We start from the raw sequence: 19,961 nt of genomic DNA on the forward strand, positions 1-19,961 counted from the left end.
GTCATGTGACCTTAACTTCTCCATGCCTCAGTTTCCTTTACCCAATGATGAGGACGAGTCCAACGGTCATCTGTAACAAAACAGTAGGTGGCCATGATGACTTCTGGTGGCCCACCCTGTTCTCGCGGCCACCTCCCCTTCTACTTGCCTGCCACTCCTTGATGTAAATCAGTACTCAGAAATGGAAGATTGCCCTTGAGTGAGATCTCATCACGGTCTAATTGCTCATCACCTTAAGGGCTAATTTTGTGGCATCCTCTTTTCCTCATACTCAAGCTTTGCAGGTGTTTCCAGTCAATCACTGCAAGACTTATGCTCTACTCTGCTCTCGGGCTCAATCAATTCAACGTGCTCTCTAGCCCCGTCTTGGCCCCTCTCTGGGCTCCCTCTAGCCTCATCTCTGCTTCTTGCTGGGCTCCCTCTAGCCCCGTCTCTGGCTTTACTCCCAGGCCTATTACCCTCCCTGCCCTGTTCCCATGAGCTAGCCCTGCTCCCGGGATGGCTAAGACCTCTCCTAATAGTCCCATTCCCAAGCCACTGGTATTCTCTAGGCAAGCCCACAATATTACACTTGCCGGCCCTGCTCCTGGGCTCAAGTGTAGCCCCAGTGCAAGTCAGGAGCTCCTCTGCAGCCGTTCCGTTACACCATCATACAGCACATTGGGGTCCGTGGGTGAGAAGTGCAATACAGTCTATTATTTACTTATTCTTGCATCCATTCGCACAGCCGGGCAGAAAATCGAGGTGGCTGAGTGTCACACGACTGCAATGGTGTTAGTAAAGAAACTTCTACTTATTGCATCTTACAGGAAAGGATGGTGGGAGGAGGAAGGGGAAGGGTAGGGGGAATGGGTTATTATAGAAGCATTTTTCTCCTCTCTCAGCCTCTGTAGTTTGCTCGTCTTTAACGATCTTGGAGGCGCTATCTGGAAACAAGCAGCTCCCACCTGACACGCTGAGTGCCTCCTGATATCTAAGCCAGAGCAAGGGCTGTGGCGGGACACATCTGTTAGGTCAGCTGCTGAGAGCCCACGGGGATTGTGGCTGGCATCTCTGTGGCAGTAATAAGCCATATTTTCTGCGTGTACAGCAGAGAAAAGGGCTATAAAAAGCTATAAGACCACTCTCACTCACATGGGATCTGGCCTTCTACTCTGTGCACCCAACTGGCAAAATGAAGCTGCCTCTGGGGCACACCAGACTGGTCCGTGGCAGAGGGATTGAACCCCCTCGTTCTTAGGAAAAGGGTCCTGAGATTTTTCTGGTAGGATCTTGATTGTCTAAATGTGGGCAAACATTACAGGACTCAATTTCTCCACCTCAGTAGACTACATGATAGACTTAGCCTTACTGGGGCTTGAACCGTGGACTCTATGGGCATGGAGGGATGACCGCATTACTCAGTATAAGTTACATATGCCAGTGTAAATTCAGCCAGGATCATGAATAGACAGCCATGCAGTTAACATGGGTGCTCAGCTTTGCTGCACTTTACCACAAGGAAGAACATTAAAAATCTGTTTGTTGAAGGCAAACAGCTACTGTGGGATGAACACAGGCCGATGAAACCTAAACCAGTATAACTTGCACTGGGACTTCTTTCAAGGGTAATTCTCCACTGGTTTGTGGGACCCTATCCTGGGATAGGGGTATATCATCTGTCTTCTACTTTTTATGCTGACTGCACCAGTGTAAATGTTTCATCTGTCCACATCCTATGTATTGCACCCAAGAATAAGGAGCTCCATTTGGTTCTGGGTGAACTGATGCATGTCCAAAGTAAACTCAGCAGTGGCTATGCCAGATCTTTCAGGCACTTGGGTCTGGATCCGTGTTTAGATGTTGGCCGATGGGATCACCGAGAGATTTACAATTAAGCAAAGCAGAGGCAGGGACGAGCCTGGCTTGTTTCATTTAAATTGCATCCCACCAAAGTACTCCCTTTTAGCGAACCCATAAATCACCTAGCAGGCCAGATACATCACCTGTATCGAATGCCGTTGAGCAAATTGGAGGCTATAGAGGTGTCCCCTTTCTAGCCCCGTGACATTCATTAGGTGCTAACAATTTACAGTACCCAGGCATCAGTCAAGAAGGAAAGACAATTACGGTCTGTGTCTTGTCGATGCCAGAGGAGCTTCGTGATGAGAAGGCTGAGAAAGTGGAGCAGAGGACTGCAGGGACTCCAGGCTATTGTATGAGGATACAGATCAGGACCAGTTCATCTGATATGATCAACAGGGATGTCACTGTGTTTTGAGTATCCCTCGATGAGCTCATCTCCCTGAGTCACAGTCAAAATGATCAGGCAAGATGGGTAATTAAGCAGGCAGAAAAAGGCAAAGGGAGGACGTCTTTCTCCTTCCTCTGCACTCTCTTCTGGAGCTGGTGTCTCTGTACCTGGCTGCACCAGCTGTTTGGCACTACCACAAAGCTACAACACAGTGCCCTGTTCTTCGCAGAGCAAGGGAAAAGAGTGGACTCAAGGGTCCTTATCCCTTCCCTATCCATTTCAGTGACCTTCAGGTCATCCAACCAAGTGACCTGGGCAAAGCGTTTATATTGTATATAAGGACCCCACACAGGAACCAATCCCCATATGCTACAATACTACTACTGTATTACTATTTGGGCAGCTAACAGGAAGTCAATTAACTTAATGTCTCATTGTTCCTCGTGACACAGGTGTTAGTGATCATCTCTCCTTTTTAAGGGTCTTGATGCTCAGCTAATCAAGCTAACCTTTCTTAGGGCAATTCTGCTGATTGCTAGCTGTCTTTCTCCTCCTATTTCACAGCTTTTGAGACTCTAGTTTTTTTCCAAATCATATATTTACCCATGGAAACTAGTGTTCAGAAACAGCTAGGGTTTCAGCTTCAGTTAAACCGGCCAGAAAGGGCGAGTCAGCCGAAGGTTAAGTCCCTGCTCTTTGCCACCGTAAGTCTGGAAAATTATTTTTCCCCTTCATTCTACCTTTCAAAAGCAAGGTGCATATTATACCCTACAGTGTGTTGTAGTCAAGAAAATATGGTAACATGCGGGCACCACGGCAGAGGTGGGGCTTAAGGGATGATGTATAAAAGGGATCCAGTGATAACGGCCTTATGAACTTAGATGGGAAATTCTTCCTAATTGCAACAGACAGCTTAGGAGAAAGCATGGAGGTCAAACAAAGCAATAGGGATCATGGCTGACATTGCTGGCAGAACTATAGCAGACAGCAATTTCCCGATAAGAAACCAGACGGGGAAAGTCCAAACAGCAAACAGGCACAAAGGTGAGGGCATTGGCCTCTGCAGGGGGCTGACGCTGTGCCGTCTCCCTGCCCACGGGATCACATCACCCCCGTACAAAACAGACAGAGAGTTACCCTTGCAGATCACGCTCTTACCAAGGGCTCCAGCTCCCGGTGGTCGATGAGACTGAACTCCCTGATGAAGTAGTAGAAGTGCTTGTAGCAGGTGTTGACGTGTGCTTCAGCGCCCATGCTGATGATGCTGTCGAAGTGGTGGATGTAGACGTGGACGAAGACGCGGAAGAGGCGGGTGAGAATCTTGGTGCACACCTGCTGGAAGTTCTTGGGGAAGGGGATCCCTGCAAGACACACACAAAAGGAGCCACTGGCAGGTCTCATATGCCTCTCAATTCCCAAGCAACAAATGTGCTGAAAGCCCAAGTGCATTATCATCCTAGTGACAATCCAGAGTAATTCTCACCACGGCTCATTGCACTCATCGTAATCATCTCGCTGTTACCTTGTGCACCCCCGTTTGTTTTCCTGTAGCCACCTGTTGCCTCTCACATTACACTGAAAACCTAATTCTGTAAAGATTAATTCACGCGCTTAACTGTAGGCACTGAGAGTTGTTTCACCGCCGTCAATAGGAAGTTCCCCGCCGAGTTTGTTAGACAAGCACTTGATTGGGATGGTTTAGCTAGCAAAGATCCTGCCTTGAGCATGGGCTTGGGCCAGATGCAACTTCCTCAAGTCCCTTTCAGCCCTATTACCATAATATATCACATACAACATGCACCCCTTTTTTCATAAAAGCAGCTTTTCAAATTGCAGTGCTTATTATATATGTTAATATGGTAATAGGATATAAGGTCATAGCAGTTTCTGTATCCTAGAAGCGGGGGAGAGGAGGAAGTAACAGAGCCAGAAAACAAGCATGCTGGGATCCCTTAGCTGATGCTATTCGGTTATTTCCTGATACTTTTCAAGGAAAGATTTTTTTTCTTCATTCTTTCTTTCAAAAACAAGGTGTGTCTCTTACTCCAGGGCATGTTGTATATGAGATAATACAGTATTCTATGAGTTTAATAGGCTTTGCATCAAACTCCAGTCTACCAATCCCCCTCCCCCACAAAATGAGCAAAAAGAAACAAAACCCAGATTCTTTTCTTTGGCAAGAAACAATGAAAATGACTGTCCCCTGGGAAGTGAATTTAGGAACATGGGACCCGAAAGGGTCTCAAAGGCTCCTAGAAATATAAGGGAAAAATAATCACCAAATAAAACCCCCCAAACATTCAAAAAAGTCTCTGGATTGGTAATACTGAAACAGGCAGTTTTGATGCTGTAGAGGGAAACACTTAGTTTTTAAATATCAAGAGGCTGCCTTTAGTTTAGTTTCAAGCAACTTGAGTCAAACGCAAAGCACAGTTTTTCCATTTCAATTTGCCTCACTGGAAAATGACAAACAATTTTTTCTTGCAAAAAAATCACTATTGGTAAAATTATTTTCCAATGGAAGCATTTTTCAGCATTAAGAGGAAAAAAAAGGCCAGCCCTATTCAGACTATATCAATGATGCATTGGCATCAGTTTTTCCAGGATTAATCATACCTTGGATTGTAATTTCTTTTGTAAAGTGACTGTCCTTTCCTTCGACAGAGATACAGCACCTAGCACAACGGATGCAAGCCCACAGGTGCTAATGCCATACAAATACTTATTATGAATTAGGGATACAGGTTTTAGCCACATTGGTCTACAGGAAAAAGTAGTCAGGACCCATGGTAGAGGTGATATCTTTTATTAGACCAACTAAATAGTTGCAAAAAAAGTCTTTAGTTGCAAGTTTTCGGGCTCACAACTCTGTGGTTGGTCTAATAAAAGATATTGCCTCTACCAAGAGTTCTGACTACTTTGGCCTGTAGACCAACGTGGCTAAAACCTGTATCCCTGAGACATGCAAAAGATATCGTAATTAGCCATTTTGAAATGAAAACGTCATAATTTTCCAAAAAAAAAGAAGCAAAAATTCAACACCCTGAAACCTGGAGAATACCCCCTGCTCTGGCCTTTTGTTTGAGCTGAATGTGCATACCCGCTAACCAACTTGTACACAACAGCGCAGCCAGGAGAAGCCCTCCATCAACCCTCTCTCCCACGCAATAGAAAACACCTTCCCAAAAAAGAAGCAAAATGCAACACCCCACTTGCCGTCAGACACTTTTGAGGTAAACAGACTGCTTCAACTTTTATTTGAGCCCAATTTGCAAACAATGAACTTTTTCACCCAGGGGAACCTATAACATCTTTTTATTCTCCTGTGCGATATGAACTTTTATTTCTACCTGGGAGAAATGTTACAATCCATGCATTCTCCTTTGCCTGAAGAAGGGCATGTGAGCCCGAAAGCTTGCAAATAAAACTTTTTTTTTTGCAACTGTTCAGTCGGTCCAATAAAAAGATCATCGCCTCTACCAGGAGTTCTACTATTTTGAATCACGATTTACTAAAAACTTTACCCAATCAATCTGCACAAGACTCCTCCATTATAGCAGTGTATTAGACTTGGTTGAAATTTAGTGAAAATATTGTTTTTGTTGTTGCAAAGTTGCCCTTTACTCGGAGGACAGAAGTAGCTTGCCTTCACTATTTACGTGACTGACTCTGGTGCCGCAGTTGCCTCTCAGCATCTGGTAGAAGAGCAGGAGACCCCGATCTCAGCTTGGACCTGCCCTAATCTACTGTACTTGTTCTCAATCTTCCCAGACTCAAGGCGCTCCTTGACAGACTTAAGGCCTCCCTCTGAAAATGCCAGCTCTTAGTTTTCACTCAGGGTTTGACTACAGAAAAATATTGGAGTCATTCTTTTGTTGCAAAGAGCTCTGAAAGGCCACAACAAAGCAGAATGGTTTTAACACTGTGCATTCCTATTTGAAATCTTGGTGAATTAGGTTTGCACACCTAACAGGGCTAACGTTGTGTGGCACCCCAGAAAGGGTCTCAAGGCACCCCAAAGTGCTGAGAATCACTGCAATACTGGAAGACAAATCATTAGTAATAATATTGCCTCTAGAGGGCACTGGGTGAACGCACGTAACAGCCGGTCCTGAGTCTCCTCGATGGAGGTATGCCACATGCTCTGACAAGAGCCAAAGCAGCAATACAAGTGTCCTGTGCACTCACACCTCCCATATATAACATGCCCATAGGGATTGCTAAGACAAGAATTTGGCTGCCCTATATGCAGCCAGCAAGAAGGAAAGACCTCTCTGTTATCTCTTCCACCTACGACCCTGCTCAACCCAGCTGGAATGAAGCGTCATCAAAACTAATCCTGGCAGAGGGATCCTGGCTTCTAGCAGCATGCTTAAACCATGCGGCATTTTCATCCAGGCAGCCAAGGGAGCCAAAGAGGCTGGGCAGAGACCTCAGTGCAGCCAATTTACAGATGCATCCACGATTCCCTTTCCAGATCCATCCACCCTACCTTACTGCATGTATTCAACCAATTTTGAAACATGCTCAGCACTACACACTGATCTTCCTAACCATGCTTGCAGCACTTCCCAGTGGGGAATCCCGCAGATGAACACAAGTGTCCCCTCCCTGCTGCTGCTCCACCTCTACATGCAATCAAGCTTCCCTGAAGCAGTCACACCAGCAGTAACCAACTTGCTTTGCACACTGGTTTTCAAATGAGCCACCTTAAGCCCCCGTTTCAAATAAATGCCTCAATGGAAACCTAACAAGGGGCAATTAAATCAATGAAGCCTCCCAGCTTAATAATCTCCAGGTGATTGCTTAAGTACAGCTAAGCAGAGGCATGTCTGCATAATACCACAGATGAAACTTTGCTGTGCTAAAGAACGGGCCCCATCACGTTACTCTACGTTCCCCGTTACCCAGCAGGTTTCCCTGCACCCGACAGCATGCAACTCGCTGCCTTTTACAACTGTGCCAGGGTTGAACTAGTGGTGAATTCAAGCCATGAAGCTCCAGGGTGTGGGACCTGATGTACGGGTGCATACAGGAACCAGGGCAAAGTGGAGATCATTAGAGACCAGCTAAAAGGCTTGGTTCGCTCTCTATACTAGCATAGCTGCATGGCATTTCTTTGTCTAATCCCTTCTCCCAGGCCTATGAAGTCACCTCCTTTCAAAGGCTTGGAGGAGTGCTAGAAGGATCCAGTGAACTTTTTCCTGGAGGAGAAATATTTCCTGTCTGGTGGTGGATGTGAAACTAGTTGGTGGGTCTCCGCCTTGTTCCACGTAGACAAGTGACCACAAGGCTCAGGAGAGAGGCCAAGGGGAGAGGGAGTCCTTTGCATTGAACTCCTTCTTGTGTGAGGAGGACTTGCACCTTCTTTTATCTTAGGTTGGCATGCAGGCCTACCCCAGTGGGACCCAACACCCTGACTGCAACCTATAGGAGCTCCCATAAATCAAACCGTACCAACTCCCACGCCGTGAGGATGTGGTGACAACGCATGACATGTACAAGCGCCCACTGAGGCCAGCTCATCCCAATGTAAGATCATCTCCCAGGAGAGCGATCTTTGCTCCTGGATCTTCCACTCAGCTAGGAAAATACATGATAATTGTAAAAGAAAGCTTGCAACACAACAGCTGGATTTGGAGAAAGAGGGGTGGGTTTCAGAGGGGCTTAGTTTCATGCGGCACCTGGAATTCAGGTATAAAAGCTGGTAGCCAGGCCACTAAGAACGAACATAGCCCCTCATTTAGAGCTTGCAAATGACAGCTTTTTTTGGTGACACATTGATCAAACTAGAACAAAACCAACCAAAAATCAGCCTTGGGTCAAACAAAACATCTCTTGAAGGCAATGTTTTCTTGTATTTACTCAGTCCCCATCTATAGCAAATGATGAGACTTGATGACCTGTCCCTCCCTGTCCCAGGTCTTCTGAACCTGTTTTAATTAACTGTAGGACTGTTTTGACAAAGAAATAGTGACATTTTTGGAAAAGTGTCTAAATGAGTCCTTTTGGCTTCTTTAAACAAGTTCCAGGTCTTTTTCCAGCTGAAATCGTTGGATAAATTTGACACAGATTTGCTGATAGTTTTGATCAACTTGAGTCTCTGTTTTTCAGCAAATAAAACATGACCAAAATATTTTCCTGCACTACTCCTGACATGTAAGAGTCGCCTCTATGTATCTTCTCTTTCCTACATTTCTACTGCCTCGTTCAACTGCTTATTGCTAATAAAACAATACTCGCTCGCTTAAAAGTCCTTCACTTAAAAATACTCTGTCGCTCCTACAAGCACTTTCCTCTTCAGAACAAATCCCCAAGCCTCTTTTGCCAAGAAAAGAGCAATGATTTCATTCTGAAGTTTTCTAAGACTTGATAGAGAACTGAGTGGGGTTTTTCCCCCCCATCAAGGTGCCACTTAACTCTATTAACAAGTCATGCTAGCAGTCTGGTCTGCCTTCTGAGACCGACTGCTGGGTGCTTCAGAAAAAGAAAATGGAAACATCTTTTGCATTTTTTTTTATTATTGTAAAACCCTGCATTCACAAATGCCATTTTCCTGAAGACCAGAGTTATATCAGTGCCACCGCTGGGCTGTCTTTTTGAGGTATTCAAGAGGAAAACGATAGATGCAATCTCTCCCCAAGGACATACGTTTGCTGCTACTAGCTCGTAAAACAAACTACAACACAAAGGACCACCTTACTGGGGGAGTGTCTACACGTGCACATTTACTGCGCAGTAACCTAATTACTGTGCAGTAACCAAAAAATGACTGCACAGTACAGACGTGCATCTACACATGCATGCCTGTACTGTGCAGTAACTATGGTGACCTACACTGACTTAGGTGTAAATTTTCTTCCTGCATCATGCAGGTAGCAAATTGATGCCCGATTAGTTACTGAGCAGTAACGCACATGTAGATGCATTACTGTGCAGTAACACTGTGTGTGTGGACTGACTTGGGACTAACTACTCCCAAGTCAGTCCAAACATAGAGTTATTGTGCTTTAACGTCTGCGCATGTAGACACTGGCCTAAATCTGCTTACTTGTAAATTTACTGTGCAGTAAATGCACATGCAGACATGCCCGCTGTGTTGCTGAAAACACAACAAAACAAAAAGCTCATCCTGCTCAAAATATATCCACCAAGAGGTATACAGCCAGCGGACCAGATTCCGCTCTCCTTGATGCTGGGATAAGTCATTCCCATGGGTTTGCTGGAACCATGTTAGTTTTACGCAAGAGGAAGAGAACGGAGCTGTAAGTTTCCTTTACTAAAGGAAAGAAAACCACTCTTCGCACTCAGCGTCTTTGCCCCTTTGCTATAATGTACATGGTTATCTGTTAGAAAAGGATTTTTTATTAATTTCTTGGCTACTGGATGCAGTGCACACCTGCGCTTTGAGGACTTGGGAGATGTGTGCTCCGTCCATCTCTGCCACAGGCTTCTTGACCCACCTAAGACAATTCACTGTACAAGCCAGGAGCAATCCTGCCTTATCTATTTTGGGTACCACATCTTTGAGGCCCCTGGCATATACATCACAATATATATTAATAACACATGAAATTATCTCCAAGGTAACCAAATTGCACAGCCAGGGCCAAGCTCTCCCTGAAGACTATGGGATCCTGCGAGAGCTCAACTGAAAGTCTTGCCTATCCTATCCCCCCTATAGAGCCCACCCAGGTCCAGATTCAAAGCCCCTTGCTCCAAAGCCTTTCTATTGATTTCACCAGGCTCTGGGGCTTGGAATAACAACAACTCCGAGCACAAAGCATCGGAGATTTACCTCTGTGCGAATCGCATCTGCGCTTCTGCAGGGCACCGTGGCCCCATCAGACCCGTCGCAGCCTGCAGAGCTGTGAAGCGGCAGCCAGAAACGCTCCCCTTAATAAAGAAAATCCATCACAGTAAATTACCTCTAATGAGGAGATGGTACTGATGCTTCCACTGGGAAATACACTCTGTTCTGAACAGCGCGTATCCCTAAGTCCCCGGTGAAGGGCTCTCACTACCAGGAACTCAGCATGGGGCTTTGCATTTGTCGCCTGCTGTTTATCACAGAGGCTGTTTCCCCCGTTGCTTTCCTGACAAAAACAAGCGGCAAAGAAGACATTTGAGCCTACTGGATGGGTGAGGTCACCTTGGGGACAGTGGGGGAGAAAGAAGTGCTGGGGAAATAAAAAAAAAGCAGCCAGGAAATATGGAAAGAGCAAGTTGGATGGAAGAATCGTAGAAATGTAGGAAATGAGGGTTGGACAGGACCTCAAGAGGTCACAGCTAGTCCAACCCCTGCTCCAAGCAGGACCAGCCCCAACTATATCACCCCAGACAAGGCTTTGTGAAGGTCTTCAAAACCTCCAAGGATGGAGATGCCACCAACTCTCTGGATAACCTATTCAGTGCTTCACCACCCTCCTCATGAGAAACTTGTACCTAATATCCAACCTCAACTTCCCTTGCTGCAGCTTGAGCCCATTGCTCCTTGTCCTGTCATCTGCCCCCACTGAGATCAGTCCAGCTCCATCCTCGTTGCAACCCACCTGCAAGGAGTTGGAGGCTGCTATTCAATCCCCCTCAGTCTTCTCTTCTGCAGACTAAAAGGACTGTGCTTCCCAAGGAAAGTAGAGTCAGCGGTCCTGTATCCACCTGATTTCATTGGGAGGAGCCTAGAGCAGTGGTGCTCAAACCTTTTGGTCTCGCAAGCCAGACAAACGGCCCAGGGCTGGGCCGCAGACCAAATCCGCGAGGCTGGCACCCAGATTGGGACCCGCATGCCCAGATATGGCCTCAAACAACCGCGCACACCCAGATTGGGCCCTGTGCCACCCTGGTCCCATGCACCCAATCTAGCACCCAGAGCCACACCACCCAGCCCACCGGGCTTCCCACAGGTCTGGAGATTTGGCAGCAGGGGAGGAGCAATTCACACTGCCATTGCTCCCCCGTTCTCCAATTTTTGGACCTGCAGGGAGTCCCACAGGCCACATGACATGGATCCACAGGCCAGATGGGGCCCGTTGGCCAAGGGTTGAGTATCCCAGTATAGAGAATGGGAAAGGGGCTTTGCACTAGATGTAACAGCACCAGGCAGACCAGTATGACCACATTTGGCAAAAGATGCACTTACATTTAACCAGTAACTGCCCTTCAATCTTCACTCAGACGTGTGTGTGCGCGCGTGGGTGTGTGGGTGGGTGTGGGTGTTCATATTTGGGTGGGCAGGAGCGTGGATGTCTTCTCCACCCATATCTACCATCACTTGGGTCTAGCAGCCAGCTGCACGGCTGCCATTTGAATCACAGGGCAGGAGGGGAACTCACGGGTTATCTAGTCCAACCTCCCTGCACAGATGCAGGGCTCCCTGTTCCTGATCCATTCCAGGCAGATGCCTCCATCCAAAGCCTTCTTGAAAACTGCCCAAGGAAGGAGATTCCCACAACTTCCCCAGACAGCTTGGTTCATGTCCCTACTGTCCTTAGCAAGGAAATGTTGCTTGAAATCTGCTTTGCTCCATCGCTTAGTGTCTGACATACTAAAGCAGGGAGAACTTCGTTTCTCCTTTTTCTTTAGAGTCACTTTCAAACCTCCAAAAGCTGCAATCATGTCTCCTCTTCATTTCCTTTTGTCCATACTCACCCTACTGCATCCTCTAAGCCTTTCCTCATATAGCTCCCAAGCGCGTTGTCATCTGTCTGTTGTCTCTGAATCCTCTCCAGCTTCTCTACCTCCTTCTTTAAAGGCAGTGTCCAAAACTGCAAACAATATGCCAGCTGTGGCTCGAGCAATACCGAGTAGAGTGGTATTATCAGCTGCTGTGCTTTGCAGGCAATGCTGATAATACAGCTGCAAACGGCACTTGATTTTTTTTTAACCTGAAACAGCATTGCGTTGCTAAACATCCACCTCAAATCTGATCAGCCACAGGCCATGCTAGAGAGAGATGCTGGCTTAACTCAGATTTTGTTAGACTGATCCGTGACGTCTGGTCTTCCGGCAGCTCGCTTTAGATGAATGGGGAAGGGGAGGAGAAAACATGAGTGTGGAACAATTGTCTAGGGGAATGGGAAGTCATAATTCCTTCCTGACACGACTGTGACCAGGAAATGACCCGGCGCGTGGAGATTGGACTATAGAGTCTCAGCTTCTCCCCCCTGACAATTGCGCCAGAGGTAGATTTCCACTGCAGGAAAACAGACTTCCCCATTTTGCCCAGTCAGATCTTAACACAGGCCACGGCCCAGTGTTTAAAAGCAAGGAAGCAAAGAGCCAAGGTTGGGTCCACAGGATCTGTTCAGCGTGGGGGGCTGGTGAGATGACTGAAGACCTTCCTCTGGGCAGGAAGCATGGTGGAAATCTGATAAGCCATCTGTCCTCTCTTTATAAGCCACTGCAAATTTCCAAAGCTCTCAAGGCTTTTTACCATCCTGCTGCCTCCACCCAGCTAAGTCATAACAGCAAGATGCTGAACTTCAAAGGGTGACAAGTTACAAAGCAGCAAGCGCCAGCTTCATATTTTCTTCCTCTCCTCGGTGAAGAGCTTTGGAGTCAGATCTTCCTGAATGCACAACAACCTGCTATCCCCTCTCCTACCCCCAGCCACAACACAATACCAGCTCATGTCATGCCCTGCTGCATTTAATCTTGTAGAGCTCCTTAAATATCATCCCATGCATTTGCAATGCTTTGTCTCTTGGCTCTTGCCTGAGCTTCCCCTAAAACAATGACCAATATCTCCTTAAATACCATTGCCGTGCATGTGCATTTGCAATGCTTTCTCTTTTGGCTCTTGTCTGAGCTGCCCCTAAAACAATGACCAATATCTGACCTGACAGCAGAGCAGGACTTGTCATGGGCTTCTGCTACAAGCAGGGACCTGAAGAGCTACATGAGTCGCCCTCTCACTCCATCCTTCTTAGAAGAGGAGCCTTCTGGTCTGAATGCCTGGGGATACATTTACTAACCAGAGACACAGAGTCATTAAAGTGCCATGAATCCAGTGTCAGAAACATCAAGAAAAGCAGCAGAAAATGATTGGGGGACAGCTGGGAGGGATCTGCAAGGAGAAATTAAAAAAAAGCTAAACAGGCCAGGTCACCGGCTGGTCAAAAATCTGCATAGATCCACTGTGTTGAGTGATGCTTCAAGCCCGTAGGCAAGGTAGCAGCACGTGATTCAATCCTCTTATGTTGACCATCCATTAGAGGGGAATAAACCTCCCCCTTCTCTTGTGGGGTTACACAGGTTCCCCACGAATGGTTACCCATTTTGGAGAACCCTTGAAGAGAAGTCATCGCTCCTTCTCTCCTTGTTTCTTGTTCCCTTTCCCTAGCAATTACAGCAATTGCATCCCTTGAGCCAAAAGTCAGCCCATGATGGGGATGTAGAAAGCAGCTGAGGGTGCTGCAGAGGTTGGCAGATGTGATTGAAGAGCTGCTGGCCATGAAAGCTCATGATTACTGGGAAAGGTCCTGGATGATTGGAAAAGGGCAAATCTAGTGCCCATCTTTAAGAAAGGGAAGGAGGATCCGGGGAACTACACACCGGTCCCTGAAAAAATTATGGAGCAGGTCCTCAAGGAATCCATTTCTAAGCATTTGGAGGAGAAGGTGATTAGGAACAGTCAGCATGGGTTGACCAAGGGCAAGTCCTGCCTGACCAACCTGATTGCCCTCTATGATGACATGACTGTCTCTGTGGATGTAGGGAAACCAGTGGATGTGGTGGACTTTGACTTTAGCAAGGCTTCTCATACAGTCTCCCACAATGTTCTTGCAGGCAAGCTAATGAAGTATGGGCTGGATAAATGGTGGAAAGAAGACAGGCTGGATCATCGGGCTCAGAGGGTAGTAATCAATGGCTCAACGTCTCATTGGCAGCTGGTATCAAGTAGAGTGCCCCAGGGGTCAGTCCTGGGGCTGATTTTGTTCAATGTCTTCATGAACAACCTGGAAGATGGCAGAGAGCACCCGCAGCAAGTTTGCAGATGACACCCAGCTGGGGGGAGTAGCAAATACACTGGAGGGGAGGGCTAGGATTCGGAGAGAGACCTCGACACATTGGAGGTTTGGGCCAAAAGGAATCTCATGAGGTTCAACAAGGACACGTGCAAAGTCCTGCACTGAGGAGGGAGCGATCCCCTGCACCGGTACAAGCTTGGGACCAACTGGCTAAGCAGCAGCTCTGCAGAAAAGGACCTGGGGCTGACAGTGAACAATAAGCTGAATATGAGCTGGCACTGTGCCCTTGTTGTCAAGAAGGCTACCGGCATCCTGGGCTGCATTGGTAGGAGTGTTGCCAGCAGATCGAGGCACTGATTCTTCCCCTCTATTCTGCACTGGGGAGGCCACATCTGTAGTCCTGTGTCCAGTTGTAGGCCCTCCACAACAGAAAGGACATGGACAAGTTGGAGAGAGTCCAACAGAGGGCAATGAAAATGTTATTAAAAAACATATTTTCTTCCTCAGGTAGAGATGGACAAAATGAGAGGAAGCATGGTTTTGCAGGTCAAAACATGGGGCTCAAGAGACCTGGGCTCTGCCATGATGAAGTGCTTTAAGGCACTTTGCCTCTAGGCTGGAAGCTGAATCTGTTAAACTGCAAGTATGATTTTTCCCCGTCCTGTGTATGTGAGAATATTAAATATTTTAGGGCCGGGGGCTGTTTCTCACTGCCCACACACTGTCTAGCCAGCACAGTCCTGTAAGCATAATGACAATATAAATATTGACAGCTGGTTATTATAGACATTCATGGTTTCCAGGACAAAGAAATATCGTGGTTCTAAAATTCAGATTAACCCAAGTCAAGATACAGAATAAGCCTCCTGGAAGTGACCGTGAAAAAGGGACACTGTGCGACAACTAAAATGATATGCTCTGGTATTGCCGCAGTCCTATTCCACAGGATTCACTTTGATTAAGGGGCATAATTAAAAATAACTCCTCTCATTTAATAATGCACCAAGGTTTCCTCCCACGCAAGCAAGGGTATCAGCAGTCAAGTTGCAGCAAGGGAAGTTGAGGGTGGATATTAGGAAAAACTCTCTCACTAGGAAGGAAGTAAAACACTGGACCAGGCTACCCAGAGAGGTGGGGGAGTCTCCATCCTTGGAGGTTTTGAAGACCTTCACAAAGCCGTGTCTGGGATGATGTAGTTGGGGCTGGTCCTGCTTGGAGCAGGGGGTTGGACTAGACGTGACCTCCTGAGCTTCTTTCCAGCCCTCATTTCCTATTATTCTATGAATGGTCAATCAATTATAATGGCTGCTGTCCTCAAGTTTTTGTCCTACTCCACTAATGGGACAATCTACATCTAGAAGAATAATTCGTAGAAATCCTGTCCGAGGTGGAAGAGAACATCTGCTGAACGGTGCTCAGCAATACCACAATACTCGAGGAAACGGCATGCATTAAAAACCACACTAAGGATATAAGTTGGTTAGAATATAAATTTCCCTAGTTGGGAGATGGCCAGGAGAATGGGACGAGGAGCAATTCATAGCTGGGCACTGATTCAGCATCTCAATTTTAGCTTTGTTTAGATGCTTTGCTTGAAACCCACAGTTGGGCTTTAATGCTTAGAGAATTATGTTTTCTGCACGCTACACTGATCGCCTCAAAACAGAAGGGAACCATGTGGGGCAGCGCGAAATAGGGCATTAAAACAAGAGAAATCTGAAAGCACTCATAACTAAGGGAATGGCAGCCTAATATGTCTTGTATCTCTCTTGCCAGAACTACTTTGCCCAGATTAGACTGGGGCCAGCTAAATTAATTATTAACCAATACCATGAAATAGTAAAACAAACACACACAAAAATTATTGATTGTTACAGCAGACATTATTATTATTTTTAAATCCTGGTTTTGTCAGCTTACTGGTAATTGAATTGTCCCTTTTTTATGAATGCCTTTAAAAAAAACACTACTTATAATTAATTGTATAAGAGCAGCTGCAAACATTACTTGGTGTTGATTTTGGAAGGAGATGAAAAAAAAGAGGAAAGAAAACTTTTTGCAAAAGCAGCCAGCTGAGAAAACATCAACAACACGCTGCGGTCAAAGATTGCTATGATTTTTCCTTTATTATGCAAAGAAGTCTGAGATGGTTTTGATTTTAATGTAAGTGTGCTCTTTGGGAAAGTGCATTATATAAGATGCAAACAAAATCTCCTTTTGATGCTCGCTTGAATCTCAAGAGCAGAAATAAAGCTCATTAGTTTCCCTGTCCAAACTTACGGGGTTGCTATGATTTTTCAATCGCACCAGAGATCCAGAAAGGTATTTTTGTGTCCAGCGTCTTCTTAAGCACCTGCATGTCCAAATATTTCTGGTCTCCAGCAGGAGTTGGGCACCTAAGTAAGAGTTAGCTTCCTGACTGCCTTTTTGGATGTGGCTCCCCTGGTCTACAACTAGGATTTGAACTAGAAAAATTATTTGGGGTACCAGTGCAATTTTTTACTGAAATGATTCTCATAATATAACCCACAATATGAACACAGATAGCACCTGTGCCCCAGTCTATCACTATAGCTCATTGCTCTTCTGCTACGGGACTAAGACTTGGCCTCTGTTTTAAAGTTGTACAATGCAGGGGAGGAAAAAGTCATACCTCTACCTCTGCAGCAATGCTAGCAAAAGAAAGACTTTACTGGACTTTACTACTGTTACTGGGGCAGGAGGCTGGACTTGATGATCTTTAAGGTCCCTTCCAGACCTAATGTCTATGAAATCTATGAAAATCTGCCAAACAGCACTCAGCGATACCGCAACACTTGAGAATACTGTGTGCATTAGAAACCACGGTAAGGATTTAAGTTGGTTAGAACGTAGCCAACTTAATAATCATGAAATAATACCACTTAATAATAATGAAATAATAGTAAAGTATGTACGTCTTCCAGGCCATGCTCGAATGCATCTGGGAAAGTACATCTGACAGACCTTCGTATAAGGAGCTGCACTGGAGAAGAAGGCTTACAGGGTTTCTTCTCCTCAATCCAGGATGAATCGCTCTCCATGTCGGGTGTGCAGGGTGAACGGGTTCACCGTCTGTCAATGTGGGCGGTTGTCTCGTCTTCCTGAACCGTGCCCTATCCCTGGGCTTGTGATTTTGGGACAAACGAGGAAAGTTGAGGTTAACCTCAAACAATGTTAGTGAATCCAAGCAACGCTCGACATTTCCAAGAACAGACTGTTTGCCAGGCATCTGTCAGCCCCTGCCAGGAAGCTGCTTGCCCTTGGAGAAGTCCATAGGACATGGCAACATCGTGCCATGAGAGAAAAAAGACAACACCAATATGCAGAAGAGGGACTCGGAAACCAGGGCAAACCTCCTCCAGTCAGTAAAGGGCTTAGACAAGGATCTTACAAAATCCTCATTTGATCAGAAATTAAGTAAGGATTTTGCCACATGACGGTAGCGCTATGAAAGACATTACGCGATGTGTCAGTGTTGTGTGATAATCCTTTATCTGGCTTCTCCTGGCTATGGAAAGTGCGCGAGAAGGAAAACCCGAATATTTTTAGCACAAAAAAATTGTCATTTAAAAAAAAAAAATTCAAATGAAAGTGAAAAATGTCTCCATTTCCAAACAGAAAAGGGGGGCGGGGGATCATTTTTTTTCAAAGAAGTCAAAACACAGGGGATCGAATGAGGCAACTTTGAAAAGTACCTGGAACTGATGGCCAATAAGCAAGTCAATGAGCTCCCAGTGAAGTGCAATAGTGAAGAGATCAGGATCCCTAAATGAACAAGTAGGGAATATCAATTATCACTAGGGCAGGGGGTACGGCCTCTCTGTGGTGTGCCAGCATCACCATGACTGGAAGGTGGTGACCTGAACCAGTGGCCGAGTCGACATGAGCAAGGACATTTGGTATCCCAGGAACAACTAGTGACGGCACACCTTGTACCACCGCTAGTTATCCCTGGATAACACCCATGCCACGTGCCCTCTGGTACACGGCAGGTTACCCCAGGTGGGGTAGGAGAGGCTGGGACAAGCACTGCGCTGGCCCCAGAAGCCTTACCTGGGGGCCTCCCAATCCTGCCGAAGCGTGGCTCCAGCCGGCCAGGCTCTGGTTTTGAGCAGTGTATGCTGCTGCTCTGCTTTTTTTTCCCCTTTGCACAGGTTTTTTTGACCCCTGGATATCTGGGGGCCAACAAACCTCCTTGAGCTGCTCTCTTGCAGCATAGAGAACAGCTGAATGTGTGGTATGTAGCATGGCGGATGCGTCTGTGGCTCCACATACTGCATGGCTGTGCTCGTCTGGATGCAGCCAAGAAGGTTAAGAGGCAACTTGACAATAACCTTGAGGTACCCACATGGAGAAGAGATTTCTGATCATTGACAGCTCTTTAATCCAGCTGGGAGAAGGAGTAATGAGGTCTGGTAGTTAGAACCTGAAGTTAGATAAATTCCAGCTAAGCATGAGGTGCAAATGCTAACCAGGAGGGTAATTATCCATTGGAGCAGCTTAGGGCCATGGTGAATTGTCCACAGCCCTTGGAGTCTTCATCCAAGGAGCCTGGACCTCTTTCTCGCTAACTGACCTGCTCTTGCCCAAGCAGAAGGTGCAGGACCCCAGAATGAGGAGCCTGGACTGGGATTCAGGACACATCAACATAGCAAATGCATCATTAATGTGGGCTTAATAATTGCTCTGTTCACAACGTGGCTTGAAGACACGACAGAACGGTTCTGGGTTGGCTGTCACGAGGAAGACTTTCTGGACACGAGTCCCCACCTGCACTGATGCACTGGCATCTTCTTATCCAACCCAATCCTCCTCGCCACAGAACTGAAACCAAAACCAACAGAGAGACCACTGCTTTCACCATGCAAAACGTGGACCCCTGGAAAGGATTCTTCCTCATGGGTCAGAGATGCCATGAAATGCAAAAAAAAAAAAAAAAAGACTTCACTGCCCTTACTGATTTGAAGGAGGAGCACGGATGCCCCAGTGATGGGTGGCAGTCAACAAAAGTGCTAGATCTTGAAGTTATTGAGCAGCTTTCGATCTCAGGTTAGGAAATTGGCTAAAACTTAGGCACTTTAATCTGTATTTAAGTACTCAGGAGCGCTGATCTTCCAAAAGTGTCAAGCAAAGCAGTAGATCCTTACGTTGTTAGCAGCTCTGGCTACTCAGAACCTCTGTTAACCGAGACGCTTATTTAGGAGGATGCATTACAGTACCTGCTTTGGACAGTCTTAGTGGTGGCTCATGCAAGCACCTGTGGGTCAGCACAAGAAGAGGACAATTAATACCTTTGTCCTATGGCAACAGTCAATATCCACTCATTCCATCATCTCCTGCAGACACCTCTGCAAAGGTGCTCTCAATGCTACCCAACTTACAGCCAAGGTTACTGTATTTCGTTCCATCACCTGTAAGATCAGGGTGTAACTGTGTTTAGTCTGGATTTGGGCTGTGTCCCTTGGGATGAAGCTAGGAAGCCAATTAGAAAGCTTTGCTTAAAAAATTCGCAGTTCTCTCCTTGCATCTTTGTTTTGACTCATAGGAATTCTGCGTGCTTCCCTGCTCGGCGTAAAGACCCCAAATTACAGCCCATGAGCAGTCCCAGGTTAGGATGAAGAGTATGTACCTCAATTGTGTTGGACCCAACACAGATGTGTTAGGAAAAAAACTCTCTCACCAGGAGGGTGGTGAAGCAGTGGAACAGGTTACCCAGAGAGGTGGTGCAGTCTCCATCC

The 19,961-nt window shown here is 46.3% G+C and overlaps 1 protein-coding gene across 4 annotated transcripts in view; it reads right to left on the reverse strand.

Annotated features, from left to right (window-relative positions):
• MOB3C (MOB kinase activator 3C) overlaps nt 1–19,961 on the reverse strand; it is a 57,545-nt gene that overhangs the window by 16,667 nt on the left and 20,917 nt on the right. For 3 of the 4 annotated variants that reach the window (XM_019479284.2, XM_006264039.4, XM_059727806.1), the window contains exon 3: nt 3,392–3,594. In XM_019479284.2, the coding sequence (XP_019334829.1) occupies nt 3,392–3,594 (203 nt within the window). Of the gene's footprint in view, nt 1–3,391; nt 3,595–15,505; nt 19,481–19,961 lie in introns of those variants that run through there. The other variant, XM_019479287.2, reaches the window with a different exon arrangement.

The sequence above is a fragment of the Alligator mississippiensis genome, chromosome 5 (assembly GCF_030867095.1).
Source record: "Alligator mississippiensis isolate rAllMis1 chromosome 5, rAllMis1, whole genome shotgun sequence".
Lineage (NCBI taxonomy): Eukaryota > Metazoa > Chordata > Crocodylia > Alligatoridae > Alligator > Alligator mississippiensis.